We start from the raw sequence: 27,997 nt of genomic DNA, 5'->3' as shown, positions 1-27,997 counted from the left end.
ATCTTGAAAGTGTAATGTTTTTTTTATGTGTAAAATGTACCTTTGTATGTCTCCATACAGACGTGGTGTTCTGCACCTCCATGAAAGCAGAGGAATCGAGGACCTCGGCCTCCCTCGCTGGGAGCTGACGTTGTGCCTGGTGGTGGTGCTCTTCATCCTCTACTTCAGCTTGTGGAAAGGCGTCAAGTCCTCGGGGAAGGTAACTTCCTGATGCTGGTATCAGAGCTGTAACAGAGGCAGGACACCGTCTGTGTATAAGGGGAAGTGTAGTTCCACACCTATTTTTTACTCCTCTGGGATCATATTTGAGCTATAAAGGGAAGTAAAGATGAATGAATGAATTGCAAAATCAGTGCCAGTGGCTAGCGTGCAGGCCTCACAGCTAGGAGACCAGGGTTCAATTCCACCCTCGGCCATCTCTGTGAGGAGTTTGCATGTTCTCCCCGTGCATGTGTGGGTTTTCTCCGGGTACTCCGGTTTCCTCCCACATTCCAAAAACATGCTAGGTTAATTGGCAACTCCAAATTGTCCATAGGTATGAATGTGAGTGTGAATGGTTGTTTGTCTATATGTGCCCTGTGATTGGCTGGCAACCAGTCCATGGTCTAGACACCCCCCGCGACCCTCATGAGGATAAGCGATGAAAATACCAATGAATGAAAATACCAAATAAAAATCATGTTTTTCTTATAATGAAAATTATTTCAGAGACTAGGTGACCCTAGTTCAATTCCACCCTCGGCCATCTCTGTGTGGAGTTTGCATGTTCTCCCTGTGCATGCGTGGGTTTTCTCCGGGTACTCCGGTTTCCTCCCACATTCCAAAAACATGCTAGGTTAATTAGCGACTCCAAATTGTCCATAGGTATGAATGTGAGTGTGAATGGTTGTTTGTCTATATGTGCCCTGTGATTGGCTGGCCACCAGTCCAGGGTGTACCCTGCCTCTCGCCCCAAAGACAGCTGGGATAGGCTCCAGCACCCCCACAATCCTCGTGAGGAAAAAGTGGTAGAAAATGAATGAATGAATGAATCATTATAAGCAGCAGGTGATAAATCTCCTGAAGTCATACAAAGTCCTTAGCTGCAAAATTGAAATTTTTTTATATTTTCCTGAAACTTACCTATGTTTCATTGCCGATCAGTAAAGAATAGAAAAAGGTAGAAACAATTTTTTTTTCTGATGAAAGACAGGAGTCTAATCTTTCTTTTGGTAGGTCTCGTGTTTATATAGCCATAGAACACAATAATCTGTATGTCTTGAAAGATCAGTCAGATTGATTGGGTTAATATGTAGCCAATAACAGCTGGGCTAGGCTCCAGCACCCCCCATGACCCTCGTAAGGAAAAAGTGGTAGAAAATGAATGAATTAATGGTTTCTAATCCTGCACTTGGGTTCTTTTTAAACTGAGTCCAGTTTTCCCCACAGGTGGTCTACATCACGGCTACCATGCCCTACGTGGTCCTGTTTGTGCTGCTGATCCGAGGGATCACCCTTCCAGGGTCTATGGACGGCATCCGGGCCTACCTCCACATCGACTTCAAGAGGCTAAACAATCTGGAGGTCAGAAACAGACACAACTAGAGCATACACAACTAATATTATTATGAGGAAAAACTATTGAGGTTGGGGAGAAGTTTCGAGGTAAAGCAGATCGTCCAGGTTCAATTCTCACTTCCACCCAGTCACTGTTGTTGTGTTGCGCCCCTGGGCAAGATTGTAGGCAGGAACTGGCCAGGTTTCTGTCAGACGACCCCACGGCAGCTACAGATGGCTAGCAGTGTGTGACTGAGGATTTAATGAATACTAAAGCAGCGGTGCCTTCCCCACAGTTCAACGGAAAGAAATCTTGAGTGACATATTGCAGCCAAGGTCTGGAGATTTGCCACCAGCTGCTTATAATGATCTGCCTTGTAGTTTTTCGAAGAGACTCTGATGTAAACGTCAATTTCTGCTGCCGTTGGTGAAATTTCTCTAAATACATGCATTTCGTCAAATTCCAAGAGAGAGATTTCTGCCAATAAAACAAAACATTAGACAAACAACCATTCACACTCACATTCATACCTATGGACAATTTGGAGTCGCCAATTAACCTAGCATGTTTTTGGAATGTGGGAGGAAACCGGAGTACCCGGAGAAAACCCACGCATGCACAGGGGAGAACATGCAAACTCCACACAGAGATGGCCGAGGGTGGAATTGAACTCGGGTCTCCTAGCTGTGGGGCCCCCGTCGACCAATTTTGATAAAATAGTACACACTATGCTGATATAAATGAATGGAAATTTAATTCAAATTGAATCACTGCTCTGTATTAAATAGAAAGTACTGCATAATCGCTAATATTGAGCACCACTGAGGTCGTACAATTCGGAATTTGAACAAAAAAACGGAGTACCCGGAAAAAAACGCGGGGAGAACATGTAAACTCCACACAGAGATGGCCGAGGGTGGAATTGAACCCTGGTTTCCTAGCTGTGAGGTCTGCGCGCTAACCACTTGACCAAAACATGGTTGCTTGTAGACACATTGTACATTCTGATAAACTACCGTTTTTGCCTTATTTTGCATACATTTCCAATTTTTACCCAAAACCGTATCTTGGAAACTATAACCAATCTTCACTTTTGACTTACTTTTTCTTAAAAAAAAAAATATCACTACTTTTGTTCCGGGAGTATTCTGCTTGTAGACGAGTGTTAAACTTTTTATGGAACCATATTTGTGGTCTTGAGAGCCGAGTTGATTAAAGTCATTTGTTGGAAATGAAGCCCATAACCACCTAGATTAGCAACATTAAATACTTCCAGAAGGTCCGACTCAAACCGAAACAGATGTTAACCAAATCAAATTTTTCGCTAAGAAATCATGTAAATCCAGTTAATACGTTCCAGTAATGCTAAACACATTTTAAAAAATAGTTTTGCATGCAGAAAACAATTCAAAAGGCCTATAATTACATACAAATGAACATGTAAGGTTACCAGGTTTACAGTATTTCACGTTTATTGCACTTGTTTTTTTTATTGCATGGTTTACTGCACGATTATTGTACAGGATTTTTTTTAGCAGTTTTTATTTTTGAGTCTGACAGCTGCCGGAAAGAAAAAACCTGCAATATTATTAAGTCTCTTCACATACTGAAGAATCACTTTTCAGTGTACATTTTATTTCATGATGTTTGTTACATCAGCCATGTTGTCCTGAGCAGCCAGGACAAGGACTAAAATGGGACCTATTATGTTTATTTCACTTTTTTGACCTATAAAAGATATAGAATGTTGTATTCTTGTGTTAAACGGTACCAAAGTTTCATATTATTAGGTTTATGTATTGGGAAGTGAGCCCCGAATGAAGTCTGGAATGGCTCTAAAGTGGGTGTGCCCGGAGGCGGGCCATTGATGGAATAAATTAAAACAGACGTGTTGGAAATACAACTGGAATAGGTGCAGCTATTGGAAGATCTAGAAAGCTTTCTTTGCGGGTTATCATGCGAAGATGAGTCCACAATTCAATACAAAGTGAGCTCTGTGTCCTGTTCTATGGTTATCGTTACACTTAAATCTCACTTGTTGTTCAAGTTAATCCAAATATTTTGGTCTTAAAAACTTATTTTTGTCCAACAGGTGTGGATCGATGCAGCCACCCAGATATTTTACTCACTAGGCGCAGGATTTGGAGTGCTCATCGCGTTTGCTAGCTACAACAAATTCGACAACAACTGCTACAGGTAAACACAGTACACAAACACACACTTCTAAAAGGGTCTGATTTGGATCATGAAGCGTTCGAGATAATCTGCTAGGTTTGACCCCAGAAAGGCCTCCACGCTACCGCTATTAGACACGCAACTGTTTTTCCTCAAAGGGATTTTTATCATCGGAATTGGCTACATTGCAGCTGTTTCACGGAAATACTGTATAGGATTCCTGTCTCAATGCCAAAGGTGGACGTAGCTTAGCTTCCTGACACTTGTTTCACAGCAAACGAGTGGACACGTTGCATGCACAATTAATCAGTAATCTCACCTTATTTTTTAACGTCTCGCTTTGAGATCTGTGAACATCTGGTAAGGATGATTTTGTTCTACAGCAATGTTTTCAAAAACAGTAAACAAGTGGAAAAAATTGTATTGACAGTTTTTCATATGGTTTTTATCTTAAGGAATTTTGGGAGAATTAGGTTGGGTACAGTTCAATCTGGGAGACAAAACAGTTTTTGAAGAATGGCATTTTTTTTTTTTCCCCAAAAGATACACTTGATTAGGTACGCTTGCGCAAACCAATGCAAGAGCATGAATGGAATAATTCTGCCTTTAAAAAGAAAACAACACAAAAAATACTTTGATTCACATTGTTGCATGTATAAAGATGTAACAAAGTGAAACAATGTTGACATTAATGGAAAAAACATGCAAAAGATATGAGGTGGCCAAACCCAAAAATGAAAGGATGCCACAAAAGCTAAGATGTTTTTTTTCCTCATTAAATGAAGAAATTATGAAATTACACATTTTTTCCTATTTCTGTTGGGTTTTAAAAAAAAATCCAAATAGCCAACATATTGATTTTATTCTTGACTTTTTCGTGCAGCCTATTTTTTTTTTAACTTTATCAGTTTTTTTTTTGTTTTGTTTCAATAACATTACTTTTTTTTTAAAAAAATGTCTGTTTTCTTTAATGTTTCAACTCTATGCTCCTAAAATTAGATTTTCCTCATTATATTATGTTATTCTAATAAAATTCAGACCTTTTCTTGTTAGATTTTCTACTTTTTTCTCTTAAATATTTTTACTTTATTCTTGTAAAATTACCGCTAATTTACCATTTTTTTGGTTTCTTCCTAAATTTTCTTTTTTTTTTTAGAATGTGCCACGGGCCACACATTGGACACCCCTGATATTGAGTCTATAAGGCAGGGGTCTCAAACTCAATTTACTTGGGGGGGGGGGGGGGGGGGAGGGGGGGGCACTGAAGCTAGGGTCTGGGTGAGACTGGGCCACATCAGGTTTTCTAAAAAAAAAAAAAAAAAAAACATTCCACTGTTCTCAAATATCTTAATTTTTCTGCACAAAATAAGATGAAAAATAAATTAAAAAATCAAGAATAAAGAAAATCAATCAATCAGTAATAAATAAATATAATAATAATAATAATAATAATAAAACAGCAAATAATAAAAACTTAAGAAACCACATATAGTTGGTGGGTAGACAAATTATTTTTTTTCAGATTAAAATGAACAAAGCATTATTAGAGCCCTGTAGACATGACAAAACACGACTATAGTCACATTTATACTCTTTTTATTTACAACATATTGCGCAACTGCAGGGTCTTGAGACACATGCTAACTCGCAAACTAGAGAGCTAGCGACCTAAACGGTAGCCTCCAAGTTATTTCCTTTAAACTTAAAAAAAGCCAAAAACTTACCACTTCCACACGGATAGGGAGGATAACTATTAACAGTTATTTAACCTTTAACATGAACATTAATCAAACTTAATAATTTTTTTTTCTGGGTACATGATACCATACAGCATCCATATCAAACTAACATTAAACTTTCATTTCAAGGCGGGGGCCTCAAGCTAGTGTCCTGCGGGCCACATTTGGCACGCGGGCCGTGTGTTTGAGACCCCTGCTATAAGGGAATGTACCAACTTGAATGGTGAAATGTGTATGGTGGAATTTTGGAAAATGGATGAGAGTTTTTATAAAGCTCCTCATCAGAATGTCCTAATCATGACGTCTTCAGTGGTTCGTATTTTGTGTTTATAGAGTGAAAAAGTTCCAATGTTGACCAAAAATCACTTCTCATGCATGTGCCACCATGAAAACAATGTAGTGTACTTTTGTGTAGTACTCCTAAATAACAAAATGGGGCAAAATCAACACTTCCTTTTTTTCTCTCCAGGGATGCTCTGCTGACCAGTACGGTCAACTGCGTCACCAGTTTCTTCTCAGGGTTTGCCATCTTCTCCGTGCTCGGGTACATGGCGTACAAACACGGTGTGAGGATAGAAGACGTGGCGACCGAGGGTGAGTAAATATCGATTGTACAACCTGTGTAGTTAAAATCTTCAAAAGTAGTATTGATTTACTTATGTGTGGAAAATACGTCAAAACATCTGGCAACACAAGTGAATACACGTGAAAGTGAACATGTCTGATTATTGTACAGTAAACCTCGGATATATCGGATTCAATTGTTCCCACTGGTTTTGTTCGATATAAGCGAAATCCGTTATATGCGTATACCGTAAAATGTCCGTTTTACGCATATATCGGATTTATATCCGGTATATGCGTAAATCGGATTTTATCCGTTATAAAAAGGCACTTCCTTGACTATGTTTCCAATGTACCTGGACGCGCAGGCAACGCTGCAAACGCTGCAAATGACGTCGTATAGCGGCCTGCCACGATTCGGCGAATCGGAGCGCCACGATGCGGCCATCCAATATATGCGAGGGAAATTTAATGGAAATGCATTGGAACGGGACTGGAGATTTTGTCCGAAATAGGCGAAATCCGTTATAAAAAATCCGATATATGCAATGAATTTTTATTGGAAATGCATTACAGAAAAATTGGTTCTTTTTTTATCTGTCCGTTGTGAGCGAATTTCCGATATATCCGAGTCCGATATATCCGAGGTTTACTGTATGTATTGAATGTCAGTGTACATGAACCGCAGCTCCCACAGCACTCGTGCATTCTCAGACTATGACTCTATCTCCACTATATATGACTGTAAGAAATAATTTTGTGTTGCCAGGTATTTTAGATACTAGTGGACATTAATATTGGCTCGTTTTCAGTGGAAAGTACATAAATCCACACTCTTATTACACAACGGTTGCTGAAATGTCAGGTGTGTCTCTGTGCATGAAACAGGAGCAGGATTGGTGTTCATCATCTACCCGGAGGCCATTTCTACCCTCCCTGGCTCAACATTTTGGGCGATTGTGTTTTTCATCATGCTGCTGACTCTTGGCATCGACAGCTCAGTGAGTCTAAAAGGAGCAACCTTTAAACGATGTTACATGACTGCAAGCGTTAATGCATGGTTATGTTTGGCCATTAAAAACAGAATCGACTCTTAAGATAAATATGGTGTCTTTCTGGAAGGGAGTACACTAAAGAAGAGTATAGGGAATCACATCCGTTTATCACTGCTAGACTTCCATGGGAAGTAAAAAAAACTCTTTTTATCCATCAGATGGGCGGCATGGAGGCAGTCCTGACAGGCTTGACGGACGACTATAAGATCCTCAAGAGGAACAGGAAGCTCTTCACCTTCGCTACAGCTTTCGGGACCTTCCTGCTTGCTCTGCTGTGTATTACTAACGTCAGTATCATCACACACCACCCTTACAGTAGTTCATAGGCGAGATGAAGATTATTAGACTTTTTCTATCCCAGCTTTACTATTATTTACTATTAATTACTATTATTTTAATCGGTCACATCCACTTGTTGCTAGGCGGAGTTCACGGGGCTCAATCATAACCGCCCCGTCGACCATTCATTCATTTTTTACCACTTATCCTCACAAGGGTCGCGATGGGGTGCTGGAGCCTATCCCAGCTGTCTTCAGGCGAGAGGCGGAGTACACCCTTGACCGGTCGCCAGCCAATCACAGGGCACATATAGACAAACAACCATTCACACTCACATTCATACCTATGGACAATTTGGAGTCGCTAATTAACCTAGCATGTTTTTGGAATGTGGGAGGAAACTGGAGTACCCGGAGAAAACCCACGCATGCACGGGGAGAACATGCAAACTCCACACAGAGATGGCTGAAGGTGGAATTGAACTCGGGTCTCCTAGCTGTGAGGCCTGCGCGCTAACCACTAGACCGCCGTGCAGCTCTTTTCAATCATACACGAGCAAAATAGAATTCAACCACTGTACAATAAAACTAAAATAAAGTAAAATTTTAGCCTATCCCAACTGTCTTTGGGGAAGAGGCGGGCTACACCCTGGACTGGTGGCCAGCCAATCACAGGGCACATATAGACAAACAACCATTCACACTCACATTCATACATATGGACAATTTGGAGTCGCCAATTAACCTAGCATGTTTTTGGAATGTGGGAGGAAACCGGAGTACCCGGAGAACATGCAAACGCCACACTGAGATGGCCAATGGTGGAATTGAACTCGGGTCTCCTAGCTGCGGGGTCTGCGCGCTAACAAAGTTGAATCAAATTTCAAAAATAATACATTAAATAGACTGCATGGTGGTCGAGTGGTTAGCGCACAGGCCTCCCAGTCCAGGGTGTACCCCGCCTCTCGCCTGAAGACAGCTGGGATAGGCTCCAGCAACCCCTGCGACCCTCGTGAGGAAAAGCGGTAGAAAATTAATGAATGAATACATTAAATAGACTGCATGGTGGTTGAGTGGTTAGTGCACAGGCCTCACAGCTAAGAGACCCGAGTTCGATTCCACCATCGGCCATCTCTGTGTGGAGTTTACATGTTCTCCCCGTGCATGCGTGGGTTTTCTCCGGGTACTCCGGTTTCCTCCCACATTCCAAAAACATGCTAGGAAGTTTTAATTGGCGACTCCAAATTGTCTGTGGCTGGCAACCAGTCCAGGGTGTACCCCGTCTCTCGACCGAAGACAGCTGGGATAGGCTCCAGCACCTCTGTGACCCTTGTGAGGATAAACAGTATAAAATGAATGAAAGAATAAAACTGCCTAAATTAGGACTTGCAACAAATCCTACACTAAACAAAAATCCCTGAAAAAAGCTTGTAAGCAATTTTGTGTCAAAGTCAAATTATCAGCAATATTGCAACGCTCATCCAGCGAGTATGCTGGGTTCCAGCACAGCCGGCTGCGTCCGTGTATGAAAACATCTTTGAAGGAGATAGAAGCAGTGTGTCGTCCATATGCCTGGAAGGAAATACCTCACATTCAATCTGGCGTTCTGATTAACAAATCAGACTAAAAAGGACGGAATAAAGAAGAGCATTAGGAAGTAAATTACAAAGATGATTGTACTTTGTAGTTCAGACATCAAGGCTTCTTTTCCAACGGTATCAAATATTGCTATTAAAGTAATCATGGACTGGAAAAACTGATTGTCTTTTGTAGAATATTCGTATTGCATCTCCTTAGAGACCAATCTAAGACATATTTGTATGACTAAAAATGAAGCTTAAGGGAGGTAATCTGTTGAAGATTAACATCCACGGTCAAATTTTTCCTCTTCAGGGTGGAATCTATGTGCTGACTCTGTTAGACAAGTACGCAGCTGGGACCTCCATCTTGTTTGCGGTGTTGATCGAGGCCATCGGAGTGTCGTGGTTCTACGGTATGGAATTCTCCTATGCAAATATCCAATGTAAAAAAATTTTCCCCTACTTAGGAACAAACCTCGCTGCGTTGCGTGCACGTTTTTTTTTTTTTCCCTCTTGCTCATTTCTCTTGTTAATTAATTTAGTGGAAGAGCGGAAACCTGAGCACAAGGAAACAACAACAATGCGTTTTGTCCGTTTAATGAATTGTGACGTTAAATAGGTGCGATAAATAAATACAGCCAATTGCAATTATTTGATTGGTGGAATCTACATAAGGACACTGTGGGTATAAACATTCAAACGAGACGTTTAATCTAAACTTTTGACTGGTGCTGTATATTTTAAAATGTTGCTTTAATGGTAAAATTGGGGTCTTGATTGGCAAATGAAATAACGATTGAATCTAATCAGGCTTTTAAATGTCCCTGCTGCGGTGCCTCCTTTCTATCAGTGATTGAATTTGCTTAATCACCTAAACTAGTTTTTTTTTTTTCTTTCCACTTCAACTTCTGTGACTCTTTGGCTATGTTGCTGTAATACTCACGGAAAGGCTGAATGAAGATGCTTGAAGGGAAATTCTTTAATTCAGTTTTATTTTTGCAGGACTGGTGATGGTGATGTATGTAATACATACATCATATATGAAGCGTTTCTATGTGGAATATCCATCCATCCGTTTTCTATACTTGTCCTTATTAGCGTTCTGGAACGCTGAAAGCTTATATGGACTAATTAGAATAAAACTGCACGGTGGATCAACATATACTGGTCCGTCCTTTCACTTTGAAATGTTCGGTTTTCTCGATAAACTGATGGATGGATGGATGGATGGAAGGAAGGCAGGAAGGAACGAAGGAACGAATGAGTGACGTCACGTAATAATTGATTGTTCGGTTTTCTCGATAAACTGATGGATGGAAGGAAGGAAGGAAGGAAGGAAGGAAGGAAGGAAGGAAGGAAGGAAGGAAGGAAGGAACGAACGAACGAACGAACGAACGAACGAACGAACGAATGAGTGACGTCACGTAATAATTGCTTGTTCGGTTTTCTCAATAAACTGATGGATGGATGGATGGATGGAAGGAAGGAAGGAAGGAAGGAATGAGTGATGTCACGTAATAATTGATTGTTCGGTTTTCTCGATAAACTGATCGATGGATGGATGGAAGGAAGGAAGATAGGAAGGAAGGAAGGAAGGAAGGAAAGAACGAGTGACGTCACGTAATAATTGCTTGTTCGGTTTTCTCGATAAACTGATGGATGGATGGATGAATGGAAGGAAGGAAGATAGGAAGGAAGGAAGGAACGAACGAGTGACATCACGTAATAATTGATTGTTCGGTTTTCTCGATAAACTGATGGATGGATGGATGGATGGATGGAAGGAAGGAAGGAAGGAAGGAAGGAAAGAAGGAAGGAATGAGTGACGTCATGTAATAATTGATTGTTCGGTTTTCTCGATAAACTGATCGATGGATGGATGGATGGATGGATGGAAGGAAGGAAGGAAGGAAGGAAGGAAGGAAGGAAGGAAGGAAGGAAGGAAGGAAGGAAGGAAGGAAGGAAGGAAGGAAGGAAGGAAGGAAGGAAGGAATGAGTGACATCATGTAATAATTGTTCGATTTTCTCGATAAACTGATGGATGGATGGATGGAAGGAAGGAAGTAATGAAGGAAGGAAGGAAGGAAGGAAGGAAGGAACGAGTGACGTCACGTAATAATTGATTGTTCGGTTTTCTCCATAAACTGATGGATGGATGGATGGAAGGAAGGAAGGAAGGAAGTCAGGAAGGAAGGAACGAAGGAACGAACAAGTGACGTCACGTAATAATTGAAGTAATTTCACCTGCCACCTGCCACTGCGATCGGTCGGTCTACCAAGGGTCATTACTGCGTCCAGATCAAGACCGAGGTCCAGTATTTGGTCATGGCTGTTATGGAGTAAAATATTGCCTCTTGGTTTTAAATCATATCATTATCAGTTTAGATTTCTCATAAAAAAGTGCCTCAGTGGAATTAAAATTTGAGGCAAGAGGATGGAAATCAAAGCGAGTATTTGTAAGGATTATTAGGAATAGTCAGCCAAACAATTCATTATGTCAGCTGAGATCAGAAGGGGTTTTGATGGTTGTTATTTAGGATACTTGCCTTGAAGGACTACACACAGCTTGGACTGAGCCTGAGCTTTGACTTGTTTTAGGTGTGGACCGCTTCAGCGAAGATATCGAGCGAATGATGGGATTCAAGCCAGGACTCTACTGGAGGCTGTGCTGGAAATTTGTCAGCCCAGCTTTTCTTCTGGTAAGAAGAGTCACACGTATTTTTATACACAGACAGCATACATGTACTAGATACGGTATCCGGTGTGTACCTCCATGAGTTAAAAGGACACATTCACATGACATACAGTTGGAGTCTGGAAATGACATCAACGCTTATTGTGAAGTGACTTTCCTGTAAATGAGCAGAGGTTCGATACACAGAACACGACCTCAATCACGGTGCCAACACAAAAATCACATCAAGGGACAACTTCTATTTTGTAATGTCATTTTGTAAAACATTCTGACTTCTATTTACATGACTTCCTGTTGGACAAATTGTTAAATTGACGTCAACCAAGTTCAACTTTGTCTGTGAAATTCATCGTAAATACACATAAAGTATGTGTCAAAAGTATGTTATTGAATGGGAATTGGAGTCCAGACCTTTGACTGTAATATTAAGCCATTTCTTCCCTAAAAGGTATTTCCATACAATATAATTATACTGTTGCTAGCCTTGGAAAACACATTTGAAATAATGACGTTAACAAAAAGCAAGAACATGTGTGCGGTGTAAGCGGAGATAACAAAACAGTGGATTTTACCACAAGAGAGTCAAATTGAATTTCCCTAGCTGCTGTCAGAAAGTGTCAATTTGCCAACAGAAATGGAGTGTGAATTTACATCACAGGAGAAGCACAATTTTTTGATTTCAAGCCAGTTTTTCCTATTAAAATACAAACCGAGGTCATCATGTAAACTTCTCATGTTGTTCTCAGAACACCAGTTGTTGAAGGTCTTAGAATATGTGCTTCACCCTGCTTGTTTTTGTACAGAAAAGTACAAAAGGCTGCACACTTTGTTTGCATGTTCTGACATAATTTGAGCCTTTTGTGTGTCATGATTCATGATTCACAAATACATACATCCAGTATTAGTTGGACGGTGGAAGGGATACTTTGAGGACCTTCTCAAAGCCATTGACATACAGTGTGAGGACCGTTCCATCACCGTGGCTGAGGTATCCGGGGTAGTTAAAAAACATAGACGCACTTCAAAATCGAGTACAAGTCGGCGACATTACCTCTGGACTAGCAGACCAGGATGGTGGTCCCCTTTTTCCCCCTTGGTCCTCTCCTCTTCATCCTCTACATCCTTGTCAAAATCATCCGTCGTCATGGCCTCAATTTGCACAGCGACGCAGATGATATTCAGCTTTACATCTTCACCACCTCCATCAACTCCAACATCTACTCCACCTTCACCAACTGCTTAACTGACATCAATACCTGGATGGAACACAATTTCCTCAAACGTAGCAGTAACAAAACAGATATTATTATCATCATTGGTCCCAAAAACATATTGTGTTATAATGCATCTTTTACTCTGTTTTTACTCAACTCTATTTTATTTTTATTTTTCTGTACTGTAAAGCGTCTTTGAGTACTCTGAAAAGCGCTATACAAATTAAATGTATTATTATCATCACCATCACCATTATTATTATTATTATTATTATTATTATTATTATTCATTTTCTACTACTTTTTCCTCACGAGGGTCGCGGGGGTGCTGGAGCCTATCCCAGCTGTCTTTGGGCGAGAGGCGGGGTGCACCTTGGACTGGTGGCCAGCCAATCACAGGGCACTTGACCGCCGTGCCGCCCTATTATTATTATTATTGTTGGGCATTATTATTATTATTATTGTTATAATAATAATAATAATAATAATAATAATAATAATAATAATAATAATAATAATAATAATAATAATAATAATAATAATAATAATAATAATAACATTGTTATAATAATAATAATAATAATAATAATAATAATAATAATAATAGTAATAATAATTATTAATATTATATAATAATAATTATATAATAATAATAATAATAATAATTAAAAGTAATAATAATTATTAATTAATTAATAATAATAATAATAATTATTATAACAATAATATTGTTATTATTAATTATTATTCTAAGTATTATTAGAATAATTAAAAGTAATAATAATAATAATAATAATAATAATAATAATAATAATAATAATAATAATAATAATAATAATAATAATAATAATAATAATAATAATAATAATAATAATATTAATTATTATTATTATTATTATTATTATTTTCAAGAAGGAGGATCAAGTACAGTGGGATCACACTCCTTAGCTTCCCTGGGAAAATCTATTCCAGGGTGCTGGAGGGTACAATGTGATTTTCGTCCCGGTCGCGGAACAGTGGACCAGCTCTACACTTATGCAAGGCTACAGGGGGGACACATGGGAGTTTGCCCTTCACTCTACATGTGACATCTACAAGTCTACGTCTGTACGGGATTGGCCCTTGTACCCCCCCGGAACAGGTTCACTGCTGCCAGCAGTAAGTTGAGCCTGTTTTCGGTGACATTCCCAAAGGCTGCCCTTTGTCACAGATTATTTTCGTAATTTTCATGGACAGAATTTCTCTGCTATTTGCAGAGACGAATAGCACACAAATGGTCCTGTGACCTTGAGCATTTACTGGGATGGTTTGCAGTGTGAAGCTTCTCCAAATCCGAGGCCATGGTTCTCAGTCGGAAAAGGGTGGATTGCACCCACCGAATTAGGAGTGAAGTCTTGCCCCAAGTAGAGGACTTTGACTAAGGACACGATGGAGGGATTATGTCTGGGAATGCCTTGGTGTCATCCCAGTGGAACTGGAAGAGGTAGCCGGAGACCAGGAATAAAATGGATGGATGAACAGTGATCATCTGTCTTGCGGTTGGACCGCCATTTTTTTTTTGTGACGTTAGAGGTACAGTTTTCCCCAATACAGTTTTTCCACTATCTTAATCGTTAACATCCTTTCATCACTTCCCAGGAGTTGTAAAAAACAGATGACCCCCAACACTCTTAACAGAGATTATAAGGGCTATCAATAATACTGATGATTAGGACTTAAGGAGGTTAATGTATGACTTTTCAGTTCCCAGGAACTGACAACGGACGGAACGGACAAGTGAAATAATGTCTTGAATTGTCCACTCCTTACCTCAACGACTGCTGTGTATGGAAAATGTCCCTGTAATTTATTTAACACCTTGACAGTGGCCAGGCCATAAGAAGCATTCCAGTACCCACCTACTGCATATAGTACATCGCCCAGCAGGCAGCAAGCATCCTTCAGGCAGACACAGTGCAGGCTCTTCGGTTTTCACGACTCATTTATCCTCCTTTTGGCCTGTGGAAATATAAACTGTGAGGAAATATCATTGGTTAAGATGTCAACCAACCTGTCATATTGATGTTTTATATCCTGTTTTTTTTACTTCTACCGCTGCCACTGGGTGTCCCTCAAGTCTGGACATACAGTATAATACACGCATATAATATAGTACATGTATATACAGTATATATATAAAAATACAATTAAATATTTAAAAACATACCCAAATAATGAGTAATTATTTAAATAATATTACAATAAAATCAATCAATAAATACAATAAATAATAATAATAAATAAATACAATACAAATTTAGTTAAATTAAACATAATATTACATTTTAACACTTTTAAATAATTGTATAATACATACTTTTAGTCTATGTGTACTTGTAACATTAACAACAGTACTTTAGTAGTATTTTATAATGTTGGTAATAATTAAACGTGATCAGTACTATTATTAATGTGTACATTTTTTATTGTATTTTTTAATCGCTATACTTACTGATGGCGTATCACCTCTGAGGTTGATGGTAATACACATATACATGTTTATGAGTATTTTTGGCAGTTATAATGTATTATGTTATATAAATAATAATTTTAAATTGTTAAAAAAACTACTAAAAATACACTTTACAATGGGATATCAGCTCAATTTCCAAAAACAGACATATTTTAATATGAAATTGAATATATACTAGGGATGTCCGATAATTATCGGTACCTGATCTGCATAAAAATGTGATGATATCGGAATCAGAAATCGGTTTTCATCAAAAAAAAAAAAGCCAATATCGGACATCCCTAATATATACAATACAAATCTCAAACATAATTAAATCCTATTCATTGTGCTTTGGTAGAATAATAATATTTTTTAAATGACATTTGAAGCATTTACAAATTGCTTTTCTATTGTTTTTTTTTTTTCCCCTCTCACAGTTTGTGGTCATCGCCAGCACGCTGACTTCATCGGGCCTCAAGTATGACGAGTACGTCTTCCCCAATTGGGCCAACGTCATTGGCTGGGGTGTCGCCATGTCCTCCATGCTGTTTGTCCCGTTCTACGCCGTGTACAAATTCTGCAGCGTCCCGGGAACCTTCAAAGAGGTCAGTGCCCCCCTTTACTTACTTACCTGAGGACCACGAACACCCGATCCCAACAACCTATTGATACGTCTTTTATGTTTTTGTTTTTGTTTTTTTGCGTGGCTAAAAGAGGAGATGGCGCAACGACCATTAGGTACACAGAGTTAGTTTCCAAATAGGATAACTGTAAATACTTCATGTAAATAAATCCGTACTTAATTTCATGTAAAACAACCCCTTTTTGTGTTGTTTATGTTGATATAGTCGTTTAAATGTATCAGCTATCACAAAAGCAAAAAATAAGTGAAAGTGAAATTTCTCCCTTTTTTAGTTGGGAACTGATATTTGCCCCAAACGTATCCATGTTCTACTGGTGATTACTAAAGAACGGAAACATTTTTTAAACAGTATTTTTTCTTGATGAAAGACGGGAGTGGGCGGCACGGCGGTCGAGTGGTTAGCGCGCAGACCTCACAGCTAGGAGACCAGGGTTCAATTCCACTCTTCACCCTCGGCCATCTCTGTGTGGAGTGTGGGTTTTCCCCGGGTACTCCGGTTTCCTCCCACATTCCAAAAACATGCTAGGTTAATTAGCGACTCCAAAATGTCCATAGGTATGAATGTGAGTGTGAATGGTTGTTTGTCTATATGTGCCCTGTGATTGGCTAGCCACCAGTCCAGGGTGTACCCCGCCTCTCGCCCGAAGACAGCTGGGATAGGCTCCAGCACCCCCGCGACTCTCGTGAGGAAAAGCGGCAGAAAATGAATGAATGAATGAATGAATGAAAGACGGGAGTCTAATCTTTCTTTTGGTAGGTTCCATGTTTATAAATGATCTAAAATGGCCGCCAGTTAAGGGGCTGTCGTTTAAAAAACGGCTGATTGAATTAATTAACAAATTGATTGTGGGTGGTGTTCTTTAGGATTTTAGGCTCTTCCACAAGGTTCCACGATGCAAACAATCAAACGCCTTATTGACCCCCGGAACATGGTAGAAAGTTGATCACAGTGTCACGTTTGAAGCCGCTAATTGTGATGAAACATGTTGCAAATTGTGTTACGTAATAAGAAGTAATTGTTGTTTTGACTGCGGGGGGGAAGCCTTCTACTCTCGAGCATCGACTTCAAAATAATCCTAATCAGATTTGACTCGCGGCTGTTTACGATGGTAATCATCAAAGCACCAGAGAGCTGTTTTCATCCTTGTGTCAGCGTCACTCTGCTGGAAAGATTCCTGCATCCGAGGCCGCTCATTGCCACTTCCTGTTGCTGCCATCATCCTCCTATCAGCTTCTATTCGTGACAACTGCTTCCTAATGAGCGTTGCAGTTCCCGGGAAGCGTTAAACACATTTATTGTTGATTGCATTCCAGGAATATTTCTACAGCGGTCCTGCAGAAGTCCATTTAAAATTCCATTTCAATGTCAATCTTTTTGTCCCGTAGTAAATAATGTTTAGCGGAAAATTGTGGATTAGAGTCCTCGGGCAACTTTTATTGGTAATAATAAAGTATTTCCATTAGGAAATAACAGAAATACAAATAATCCGTAAACTGTTAAGACTGTTGGGAAAAACTCTGTTCCAATGTCAAAAAAATCGCCGTCATGAAACTTTATGAAAGGCAAAGCTTAACATGTTTAATGGTCACATAAGTGTAAAAATAAGCAAAGCATGGCTATTAGCGATATATCACTTTGAAGACACTTGTGACGAAAGCGTACAAAGAAATTAGGAACTGTCAATAGTGACCAAGACGATAATGTACCGTCATTTATAACGATAATATCAGCAGTCTAACGGATAACTGTGTCGGTTAGCTTTCAAGATATTTAATATAGTTTTACATCAAAATCACATCTGTTTATACAGTAAACCTCGGATATATCGGATTCAATTGTTCCCACTGGTTTTGTCCGATATAGGTGAAATCCGTTATATGCGTATACCGGAAAATGTCCGTTTTATGCATATATCGGATTTATATCCGGTATATGCGTAAATCGGATTTTATCCGTTATAAAAAGGCACTTCCTTGACTATGTTTCCAATGTACCTGGACGTGCAGGCAACGCTGCAAACGCTGCAAATGACGTTGTATAGCGGCCTGTCACGATTCGGCGAATCGGAGCGCCACGATGCGGCCATCCGATATATGCGAGGGAAATTTAATGGAAATGCATTGGAACGGGACTGGAGATTTTGTCCGAAATAGGCGAAATCCGTTATAAAAAATCCGATATATGCAATGAATTTTTATTGGAAATGCATTACAGAAAAATCGGTTCTTTTTTATCTGTCCGTTGTGAGCGAATTTCCGATATATCCGAGGTTTACTGTACTGTAGATTTTGTTATTTCTTTACTAAAAATAATATTTACAATTTGAAAATATTTAAGTTGCACATCTTTATCTGTCAAGCTTTAGTGGTTTTCCACCAGCTGCTTATAATTATCTGACTTGTTTCGAAAAAACTCTGATGCAAAAGTCAATTTCTGTTACTGTTGATGAAATTTCTCTTCATGCATGATTTTGTCCACTTCTAAAAGAGATTTTTGCCAATAAAAACTCTAACCATATTAATGTATTGGAATGCGCAAACAGGCTTTCATATAGAACTGGTAGCTTGTAGACACATTACTATACGTTCTGATAAACTACCGTTTTTGCCTTATTTTGCATACATTTCCTATTTTGACCCAATACTGTATCTTGGAAATTGTAGTAATTTGCATTTTTTACAGAAACTGGCCTATTGTATCACTCCCGAACATGAACATCACTTGGTTGCAGAAGGAAACGTACGGCAGTTTAAAGTAAGTTGCTTTCACCCAAGATTTTCCCCGTTTTTCTGCTACATGCTACAACATTCCCAATGTTCTTTTGGAATTTTGTGTCTTCCAGCTCAGGCACTGGTTGGCCATTTGACGAACACCCTCACTCCTCGCATCCATCCATCCATCCATCCTTGCATCTGTCACTGTGGAGTCAACCAGGCAAGGAGGGTGGGTCTTTAGCTTTTTTTTTTCATCGCATTACGTTTTTTTTTTTCAGCAGTTAGCAGCTAGCACTTGATATCAGAGAGTGAATAAATCATTAGATGGCTGACAGATTACAGAAAAATACCCTAAATGCTCCAATTATACCCGGGTGTGGGTAATCTGCAAAGAGGACGATTAATTGGAAACATAGAGGCTGTTATTAATGATTTGGAGTCCATGAGAAAATGTCAAAAAAGCATGGCAGTCTTTGACAACATGGCAATTTGTTAAAGCGGATGTATTGTGCTCAATTTCGGCCCTTCGTATTGAGTTGTGGACTCCTATAGAGCAGCTACACACAATAAGCTTTCTAGATCTTCCAGACTCTGCGCCTCTTTCTGCAGTCTTTCCATGGACTTCCTTTACTCCACCCCTGGCCCCTACTCTAGGTACACACTCCATTGTGATTGGTCACATTCTCAAGCGCTCCTGAGGACTTCTGGATACGTAGGTTCGTGTTTACTGAGTGACATCAGGGAAACCGATCATGTGGAGCCATCCAGAACTTCTTTCAGGGCTCACTTCCAAATGCGCAAACCTCATTCTATGGCGATTTGGAATTATTTAAACACGAAAAATACAGAAAAATACGCAAATTCAGAAAATTGGATAAGGCATAGTAGGTCCCCTTTAACAAAAAAAGCAGAAACAGAACCGATGTAAGACAGCCTACAGCTTTTTTTTTGGACCTGCCCCTGTGGTTATTTGCTACTATTTGTTATTGGCGAATATGGTGCATTTAGGGTATTTATTTTAATTTTGTATTTTTTTTTTTTAACAATGTTGACTGTTATCTCCTGGAAGGCACTGAATCAAACATTCAAACCAAAAGCTACATTTTATGTGTATTTTTACACGGAAAACTCACCTGTTGTTATTTTTTTCTAGCCTTTATGAATGCATGTACATTTTCTTTTTTTTTTACATTTCTATTGATTTTTTTACAGTTTTGTTGCCAGTGCCTTATCGAGTGAGACACTCCATATTTTTTTTTACAGCGGTTAAAAACAAAAGAAAAAAAAACAAAAAAAAAATTAAATGCTTTGACTCAGGAACCCGCAACAAGATATTTACGGTAAATAACCATAGACGGCAATCTCTCGTTTTTCCATCTTTAAGGTCAAAACAGGCCGCATTCTTTTTAGTGTCCCACTGAATTAAAAAAAAAAAAACAACAACAAAAAACGATGAGGGAAAAATGCATAACTCCAAAGAAAAATACTGAATGATTATAAATGGTGTCTTTTATGATAATGATGATTATGGTTATCTGTTCAGTGCCTATGAGGACTATATGTGGCTCCAACGAGAGACTGTGTGATTGTGTTGTTTTCCACAAAGCAGGGTTTCCCAGATTAAACCCAGAACCTTACGACAACAACAACAACCGTCATCATTACATTGACATAGTCTGTGCATTAACTAACGATAATTAGCACAACATATACCTAATTAGTCATTGGTTTATTTCATTGCACAAGGAAGAAACTACAGCCTTTGACTTGTTTTACCATTTTTTAAAGTAATATAAAAACTAAATGTAAATGTAAAAAAAAATGGATGTGCGGCCTATTTTGTGCCCTTACCTGCAGTCTGGGGAACCTTGCTGTAATGTAAGCCTGAATGTCTTTTTTTATACATACGATATTTGCTTTAATGTATGTGCATATTTTTTTATTGCCATCAAAGTGCCATATTAAATATTAATCTGCTTTTTTCCCCCCTAAATTATTTTGTGTTGAAAGGAGTAAAAAGCCACAAAGGTAAAAATAACGACAACCAAAAAAAAAACAAGGCTATTAAATGTGGAGTATATATAAAAAGTTATAAAAGTATATATTCTTTTGTTATATCTAATCTTGTATTTATCAAACGGTTTATAACAGAATGTGAATGTAAAGTATTTGAAATGTTTTCCCTGTCATATCACGGTGTTTGATGTGTTAGCTCATGTTAAGAAGAATTAAGAAGTCAAACTGTTCTTCAGCGGAATCCCGGGTGTTCACGGCCAACGACGACACCCTGGCTTTCCTGGACTATGTTTACAATAAATAGCGTGTATAATAATAATAATAATATACTATAATGTGACTGTTTGAACGTGAGTGACAAATATCTATGAAGAAGTATTCACACTATGATAATAAAGTATTTCTTCTACACCAACACCACTGACTGAGGATCTTTTTTACAGCCGGATGCAATGCCATGTTTGAAGTAAAAATAGTAAAAAAAAAAAAAAAGTAAAGTAAAAATAGTAAAAAAAAGAAAGAAAGAAATATATATATTTTCTAATATATATATATATATATATATATATTCTAATATATATATAGTCAATATATATATATATATATATATATATATATATATATATATATATATATATATATATATATATATATATATATATATATATATAGTCAAAAAGTCAAAATATATATATATATTTTCCAATATATATATATATAGTAAATATATAGTTTTATATATATAGTCAAAAAAGTCAAAAAAATATACATATATATTTTTTCCAATATATATATATATATATATATTTGTGACTATTTTTACTCTATTTTTTCTTTTTTACTATTTTTATTTCAAACATGACACACATACAAATATTATAAATATATATATATATATATATATATATATATATATATATATATATATTTATAATATAAATATAAATAAATATGGCAATAAATAAATATAAATATTTATTTATAAATAATTATAAATATTTATTTATAAATAATTACAAACATTATAAATATAAATATATGTATACATATATTTATAATATGAATATAAATAAATATTTATTTATTGCCATTATTTACTGCCATGTTTGAAATAAAAATAGTAAAAAAGAAAAAATATAGTAATAAATATAAATATTTATTTATTGCCATTATTTACTGCCATGTTTGAATTAAAACTAGTAAAAAAAGAAAAAAATAGAGTATATATATATATATATATATATATATATATATATATGTATATATAATCACAAAGAAAAAAGCATAATATTAAAACTAAATAATTTGTAATTGAATTCAGATGACAACGAATATGACCTTTGTGAGATCACCTGGGCCAGAATGTTAGGGCACTGGCTGGGACCCACTCAGGGACCCATCAACCTCCATCACTCACCACAGAGAGTCCACGTCAGGACGCAGGTGGATCCACGAGGGCTGGAAGAACTCATCCTGTGAGCTCGGATGGGCTTCAAACCAGAGTCGTCCGGGTCACTGGTGCTGAAGAAGTGCAAGGTCACAGAGGGATTCATCAGGAAACATCACTGATGATGTGTTCAGGTGCATCAGAAGATGTATTCAAGAACCAAATGGTATGTATACTATAGAAACTGTTGGGAAATCAGGCACAAAAATAATTAGCTTTCTGTTTTGTTGTTCCTCCAGAGCCATTTTGTACATGACTGGGCATCCTCCATCCACGATGTACTGCACTTCCTGTTTATTTCCCCTCTAATGAGGATCTATATCCAAATGTAAACACATGATGTGCCTTGCTCTACCATGTTTTTCCATCTTCATTCCATTCTTATTTATCCACAGTCGAGAAAAAGCTTTCCATAAAAACAAAAACTAGTGCCTGTTTTCCTGTTTCCAGAGCCAAAGTAGACATTCATCTAATAGACGCCAAATGGCGATGTCAGCGTCAGATACAGGCTATATAAGGCAACGTCTTATCGTGGCTCCCAGTACGCACTTTTGACCTCGGGGAAGCAAATAATGTGTGCTAAATGACAACCATGTGCACTTTGCAGTGAAACAATGTTATTGTCGAGGGGGGGGGGGGGGGGGACTGTATGTAAAATGTCATACATGTCTGATGTATTTGTGTTTGACAACCCGCATGCCATATGCAAACACACGCACAAAATAGCTCAATTTAAACCACACGCAACAATAAGAAAATGCAGTTAAAATACCCACAATTCCTTCATGACCACTTATTATATTTGCATTAAACAGTTTATGATATTATTAAGCATTGAAAATGCATTATGGATTAAAATATATATCAAATAAAGCATTTAAAGGGCTGATTTTTGTCTTTTAAACAAGGCCAACAATAACCCACCTGTCATCTTGACTTGTAATACCATGTTTGCCAGAGGGGGGCGTACGATAGTCAGCAGCTGTCACAAAGCTAGCATCAAGAAAAACTAGCATAAACAACAATTCACAATCGTTTGTCATGTTTTTACACGGAATTAATCCCCACAAAGTAACAAACTGAAAGGAACGGAATTCTAGGCTGGCGACCCTGGCTTCTGGCCGCTAATTGATAAAAGGTAAGATTCCATACTTTGGTACGGAAGTTAGCATTAGCATTAGCCTGCATTGCATTGTTAAACACAAGAGGGATGGGATCCTCCGATTTACCAAACCAGTAAGCTTTACGTTCAAGGTTTACACCAATTCAAATATAATGATGGTATAATATAAAGTATATCACATGATTTTAGTACTTGTTCGGTGTCAATTGGCCAACTAAAGAGCTTTTATACGTTTCGTTTACATACCGCACCTGTATGTTGGGGTGTTCTCCCAGATAGTTTTTTACTGGCCAGCGAGATATTCCAAACAAAAAATTAAACATGGAAAAAAATTATAAATATTACGAGATGTAATGAGATATAAAAAAATATAATACTAATAAATACAACACAAAGCCGAGATGTCGGCTTTTTAAAAACGTATGATATAATTTTTACGTAGTTTTATATGGCAAAATGGCTCTGGCGGGTCTGGTCCATAAATCAGGACTGAAGGTCAGACTGGCGTTAGTCCAGTTAACCCTGCAATGAAGTGAGTGTAAATCAACATGTGTGTTTTGTAGACATGAGAAAGTCATTAGCAGGTTTCAAAAACATTGCACGTAATCGCACGGGACTGATTATGCAGAAGCTGTTGGATAGATTTCCATACAACTTGCATTCAAATTCAGTTATTCTACTTTACCTTCTTCTCTTTGTTTTACTCTGCAATGTAATCGTGTTTGAGCTGGTTCCTCGTCTGCAGTCTGTCATGAACTATCTATCATCCTCATGTTGTCATATTGCCCAGTCATTTCCTGACTGATAGTATATGCAACATACATATAGGATACATAGGAAAAAATACGAAACATACCATATGCTAGTGTTTCTCTCGTAGTGCTGCAGATGCACTTTGAGGGAAACGTTATGGAAGTATAGTCAAAACATTTCTTCAAAGTTGTGACGATCATTCATTCCTGAATAAATGATGCTAGTGCAAGCAACTTATACGGTGGTTTGTACAGATAAATACATTAATATAGCAGTTTCTCAATAGTATTTCAAATTGGAGGGGTGTGTGAAAAAAATTCCGGGACAGAAAGTAATTGAGAAAAACAAATTTCATACACGCACGACATTCTGGAGAGAACCAAGAAAATGATACAGTGGAAACTGTTTATGTCAGCAATGCTAAATAACCCACCATGGGGCCAAAGTTGTATGTGGCAGAAGTTGATAAACACAACTGAATTAGATCTCGTCGGGATGTACAGGAAGTTGATTTTGCAGTTTTTCCATGGAAAAGTAGAATTATTCTACTTGTAAAAATGTATTTTTGCTTTTTGTCAGAACTTTTGCAACAAATAAATAACAAAAAGCAAGGTTCTTCTGTATTTTTATATATGTTACTACTACTTTCAGTGGAAATTCTTATTGCAACTGCTCCGTCTTTGCCAATTTAAAAAAGCCAAATTAAAAACAAAACATACTCCGTTATTGTCTTTGCTCTCCTTGACTCCTTTTGTGATGTCATTCGAGTGCAATTTTCGAAGCATATTTTCGGTGCATTCAGAGTTGAGCGATCTCAGGGGCATTTGACTTTTTTTTTTTACAGTTTCAGCTGTAACTTACAGTACTCCAATTTCCTCCAGTACGAGCGATAAGTCACAGCTGGTCTGCAAAATGTGCCGCCAGCTTGGACTTATCTGAGTTACTTTGTTGTCAGATAATATCAAAATCTGATTTCAAGGGTGCGCCTGGCAGCCTCGGGATGAAGAGAGACTGATGAGGGAATTAAAACTAATATGAAGGGTGTCTAGAAAGGTTTTGACAGGACCGCTCACGGTGATGTGGGAAGTATTGGCCAATTTATCAATGGCATGTTTTGATCGATAGCTCTCCCATTCATCTTCCTGCTCTCTTTTTTAATAGATTAAATATTTTTAGTTGTGTGTTTTTAAAGAGAATTTAGTTATTTTATGTGTTGTTTCTGGCAAGGTGTCAAGGTTTTTTGGATTGGGATAATAGAACTGATTGAACATACATTGTAGCTACAGTTGTAGCTCCCCAGGGGTCTGTCCTTGAGCCTCTGATTGTTAAATTTAACATGGGGGGGCCCTACTTTAGTCATCACATTGACTGTGGCTTTTGGACACGTGTTTACAGAAGACATGCACTCACCGACCACTTACGCTGACACAATTGTGTAATACTATATCTTTGGTCTGGGTTGTTGTAGAAGCTGATATCAAGAGGTGCCTATGGAGTGGCAGAAGTCTGTTTACTTCTTATCAGTGTGTCCTTCAGTGAGAACCTTGTTGGGAAACTTAAGTCTTATCTCGGATGCTGAACATAATCTAAGTCGTCACTTTGAATCAGTGAGACAAGCATACCATGTTATAGTTTGTTATGTTGGATTGGTTGCATGTTCTCCCCGTGCAAGCGTGGGTTTTCTCCGGGTACTCCGGTTTCCTCCCATATTCCAAAAAAAATGCTACGTTAATTGGCGACTCTAAATTGTCCATAGGTATGAATGTGAGTTTGAATGGTTGTTTGTCCATATGTGCCCTGTGATTGGATGGCCACCAGTCTAGGGTGTACCCTGCCTTGTGCCCAAAGACAGCTGGGATAGGCTCCAGCACCCCCCGTGACCCTCGTGAGGAAAAAGCGGTAGAAAATTAATGAATGTTGGATTGGTCACCACCATGAAACCTATAAGCCATGATTTAAATTACAGTTAAACCACATCTAATTGTCCATAGCTATGAATGTGAGTGTGAATGGTTGTTTGTCTCTATGTGCCCTGTGATTGGCTGGCGACCAGTCCAGGGTGTACCCCGCCTCTCGCTCGAAGACAGCTTGGGATAGAAAATGAATGAATGACTGAATAAACTTGTGACCCCCTCCTGATTCCAAAGTTTAGCTAAGTGCTCCTGGCTTCCCAGCATGCTTTGCGGTTTGTGATGGTCAGAACATTATTTCTTTTCTGACCCTGTGAGTCAGCCTGTTGAGCAATGACTTCCTCGTTGTTGACCAGTTAAGATTTAAAGCATCTTATGGTGTTGCAAAAAGACAACCACTGTTGGAACCCACGCAGCCTCGTGTATAAACCCACCACAAGTTGCCATTGTACGACCCTTGCAGACATTTGATTGCAGCAGTGTTTCATGGTAGTCATTGCTTCTCTCTTCTCTAGTGCTGGATGCAAAGTGGAAAGGGCTCCAGGGGGGGCGTGTCAAGCTAATGATGGCAACCAAAGTTAATTGGATTGACTTAAGTCCCCTCAGGCTGAGTATTAGAAAATCCAAATCAATGTCACTGGTAGAAAAGACAAGAGGAGGCTTAGCCTTCACTCCCAATTAGATTCTGTCATGATGTTGCATTCACTGGTTCTCTTTTCTCTTCATGATATTTTTCACAAAGTAGACAGGGCGACTGTGGGAAAAAGCCTGGAGCTACCAGTCTGGGAAACGGCTTGTTATTTTGTATTACATTTCTGCATAATCATCATAAAAGAGGTAACTGAGCGTTCTTGTTCTTGAGAAAAACAGAAAACATGCACTGATATACTAGAGTGGCTACACCAGTACAAAGTACAACCACAATATTACAAGTATTGATATGTTTTAAACTGACACTGTCAATACAATCAAATATATTATATGCATAAAGATGGTATTTTCTAATGAATCTATTGCATTGGATGGGAATGAAGTGTGCAGGTGTCAGAAATGTGGTGGTATTTTTTTTAATGTTAAGTGCGCCCCCTGGTGGTGACAATCAAAGATGCAAAAATTGGCACCATGGTTTTGCAAAGCGTTCCAAGGTTGTCATCTAGTGGTTGGTAGCCGTCATTACATGTGAGAATGCTATGGTCCTGTGAGAAAGCTTGACAAATACAGGCCTTGATTCAGAGTTAGTTCTTTCCACGTTATTCTAAGAGGTTTTATGAGTTTATACCAGGGGTGGGCAAACTACGGCCCGGGGGCCACATCCGGCCCGCCAAGTGTTTGAATACGGCCCGTCCGTTCTTTCCAAAGTATTTCATTTAAACTCAACATACGAACTGGCATCATGGCTTGAGCCAACCTTTTGATGGTTTTATCAATTTTGTTATTTGATGTGGTCTGTTGTTTACAAAGTGCTCCTGAAAAAAGGGACACAAGCATAATGATGATAATAATAATAATAATAATAATAATAAATAAATTTTAAAATATTTAAATATAAAATATTTAAATAAAAATATTTAAATAAAAATATTTAAATAAAAATATTTAAATATAAAATATTTAAATATAAATATAAAATAATAAATAATAATAGCAGATTGCGTGACACTTTTACAGATACAATAATACCAGGTGGACTGTTACGTGTAAAATATATAGTCTGCCCCCCCCGTTTTGTTAAATCAAGTCAAAAAGTCAAAAAGTTTGCCCACCCCTGGTTTATACAGTTCTCAGATGTCCTCCAGTTCTTGGAACCTTGGGGGTCCTCGGGCCGACTGAGACACTATCGCTGGTACTTTGCATGTTGTTCTACCAGACTGCACCAGTGAGTACTACATCAAGAACGCACATGACTTTTATTTTGTACTGATGCAATCACAGGCAAGACCCAGACTGTCCTTTATGGCAAAACAAAGGAACACTTTATGACACCACGCTGTTGTTACTCACTAACTCCAAAGCATATAGCATATGCAACATGTTAAAAAGTTAGCCCCCGCTAGTTAGC

General features: G+C 38.2%; 2 protein-coding genes across 8 annotated transcripts in view; one reads left to right on the top strand and one right to left on the bottom strand.

The window, feature by feature from the left end:
• Nucleotides 1–21,122, top strand: part of slc6a2 (solute carrier family 6 member 2) — a 36,594-nt gene extending 15,472 nt beyond the window's left edge. Inside the window, exons 5-15 of the mRNA XM_058089462.1 lie at nt 61–199; nt 1,429–1,563; nt 3,630–3,733; nt 5,921–6,045; nt 6,904–7,016; nt 7,229–7,357; nt 9,242–9,341; nt 11,527–11,627; nt 15,769–15,936; nt 18,658–18,729; nt 18,818–21,122. Coding sequence (XP_057945445.1) covers nt 61–199; nt 1,429–1,563; nt 3,630–3,733; nt 5,921–6,045; nt 6,904–7,016; nt 7,229–7,357; nt 9,242–9,341; nt 11,527–11,627; nt 15,769–15,936; nt 18,658–18,729; nt 18,818–18,841 — 1,210 coding nt within the window. The 3' untranslated portion in view covers nt 18,842–21,122. The remainder of the gene's footprint in view (nt 1–60; nt 200–1,428; nt 1,564–3,629; nt 3,734–5,920; nt 6,046–6,903; nt 7,017–7,228; nt 7,358–9,241; nt 9,342–11,526; nt 11,628–15,768; nt 15,937–18,657; nt 18,730–18,817) is intronic.
• Nucleotides 34–27,807, bottom strand: LOC131139661 (uncharacterized). Of its 7 annotated transcripts, none has more exons than XR_009132283.1 (5): nt 27,702–27,807; nt 22,123–22,226; nt 14,736–14,835; nt 12,675–12,879; nt 34–225 (listed from the first exon to the last, which is right to left on the bottom strand). XR_009132283.1 is itself a non-coding variant. In XM_058089469.1 (5 exons), the coding sequence occupies exon 5, from the start codon at nt 11,212–11,214 to the stop codon at nt 10,060–10,062; it is 1,155 nt and encodes a 384-aa protein (XP_057945452.1). In that variant the 5' UTR covers nt 11,215–11,780; nt 12,675–12,879; nt 14,736–14,835; nt 22,123–22,226; nt 27,702–27,807; the 3' UTR covers nt 9,535–10,059. The 7 variants fall into 7 exon arrangements, 6 of the variants coding, with proteins under 6 accessions (XP_057945452.1, XP_057945451.1, XP_057945453.1 ...); XM_058089469.1 differs by lacking the exon at nt 34–225 and adding an exon at nt 9,535–11,780; XM_058089468.1 differs by lacking the exons at nt 34–225; nt 27,702–27,807 and adding exons at nt 23,077–23,145; nt 23,527–23,548 and having other exon boundaries at nt 9,535–12,879.
• Between the last annotated feature and the right edge of the window lie 190 nt (nt 27,808–27,997).

The sequence above is a fragment of the Doryrhamphus excisus genome, chromosome 12, assembly GCF_030265055.1.
Source record: "Doryrhamphus excisus isolate RoL2022-K1 chromosome 12, RoL_Dexc_1.0, whole genome shotgun sequence".
Classification (NCBI taxonomy): Eukaryota; Metazoa; Chordata; class Actinopteri; order Syngnathiformes; family Syngnathidae; genus Doryrhamphus; species Doryrhamphus excisus.
The sequence above is the reverse complement of the archived record's forward strand: the minus strand, read 5'-3'. Positions and strand labels throughout refer to the sequence as shown.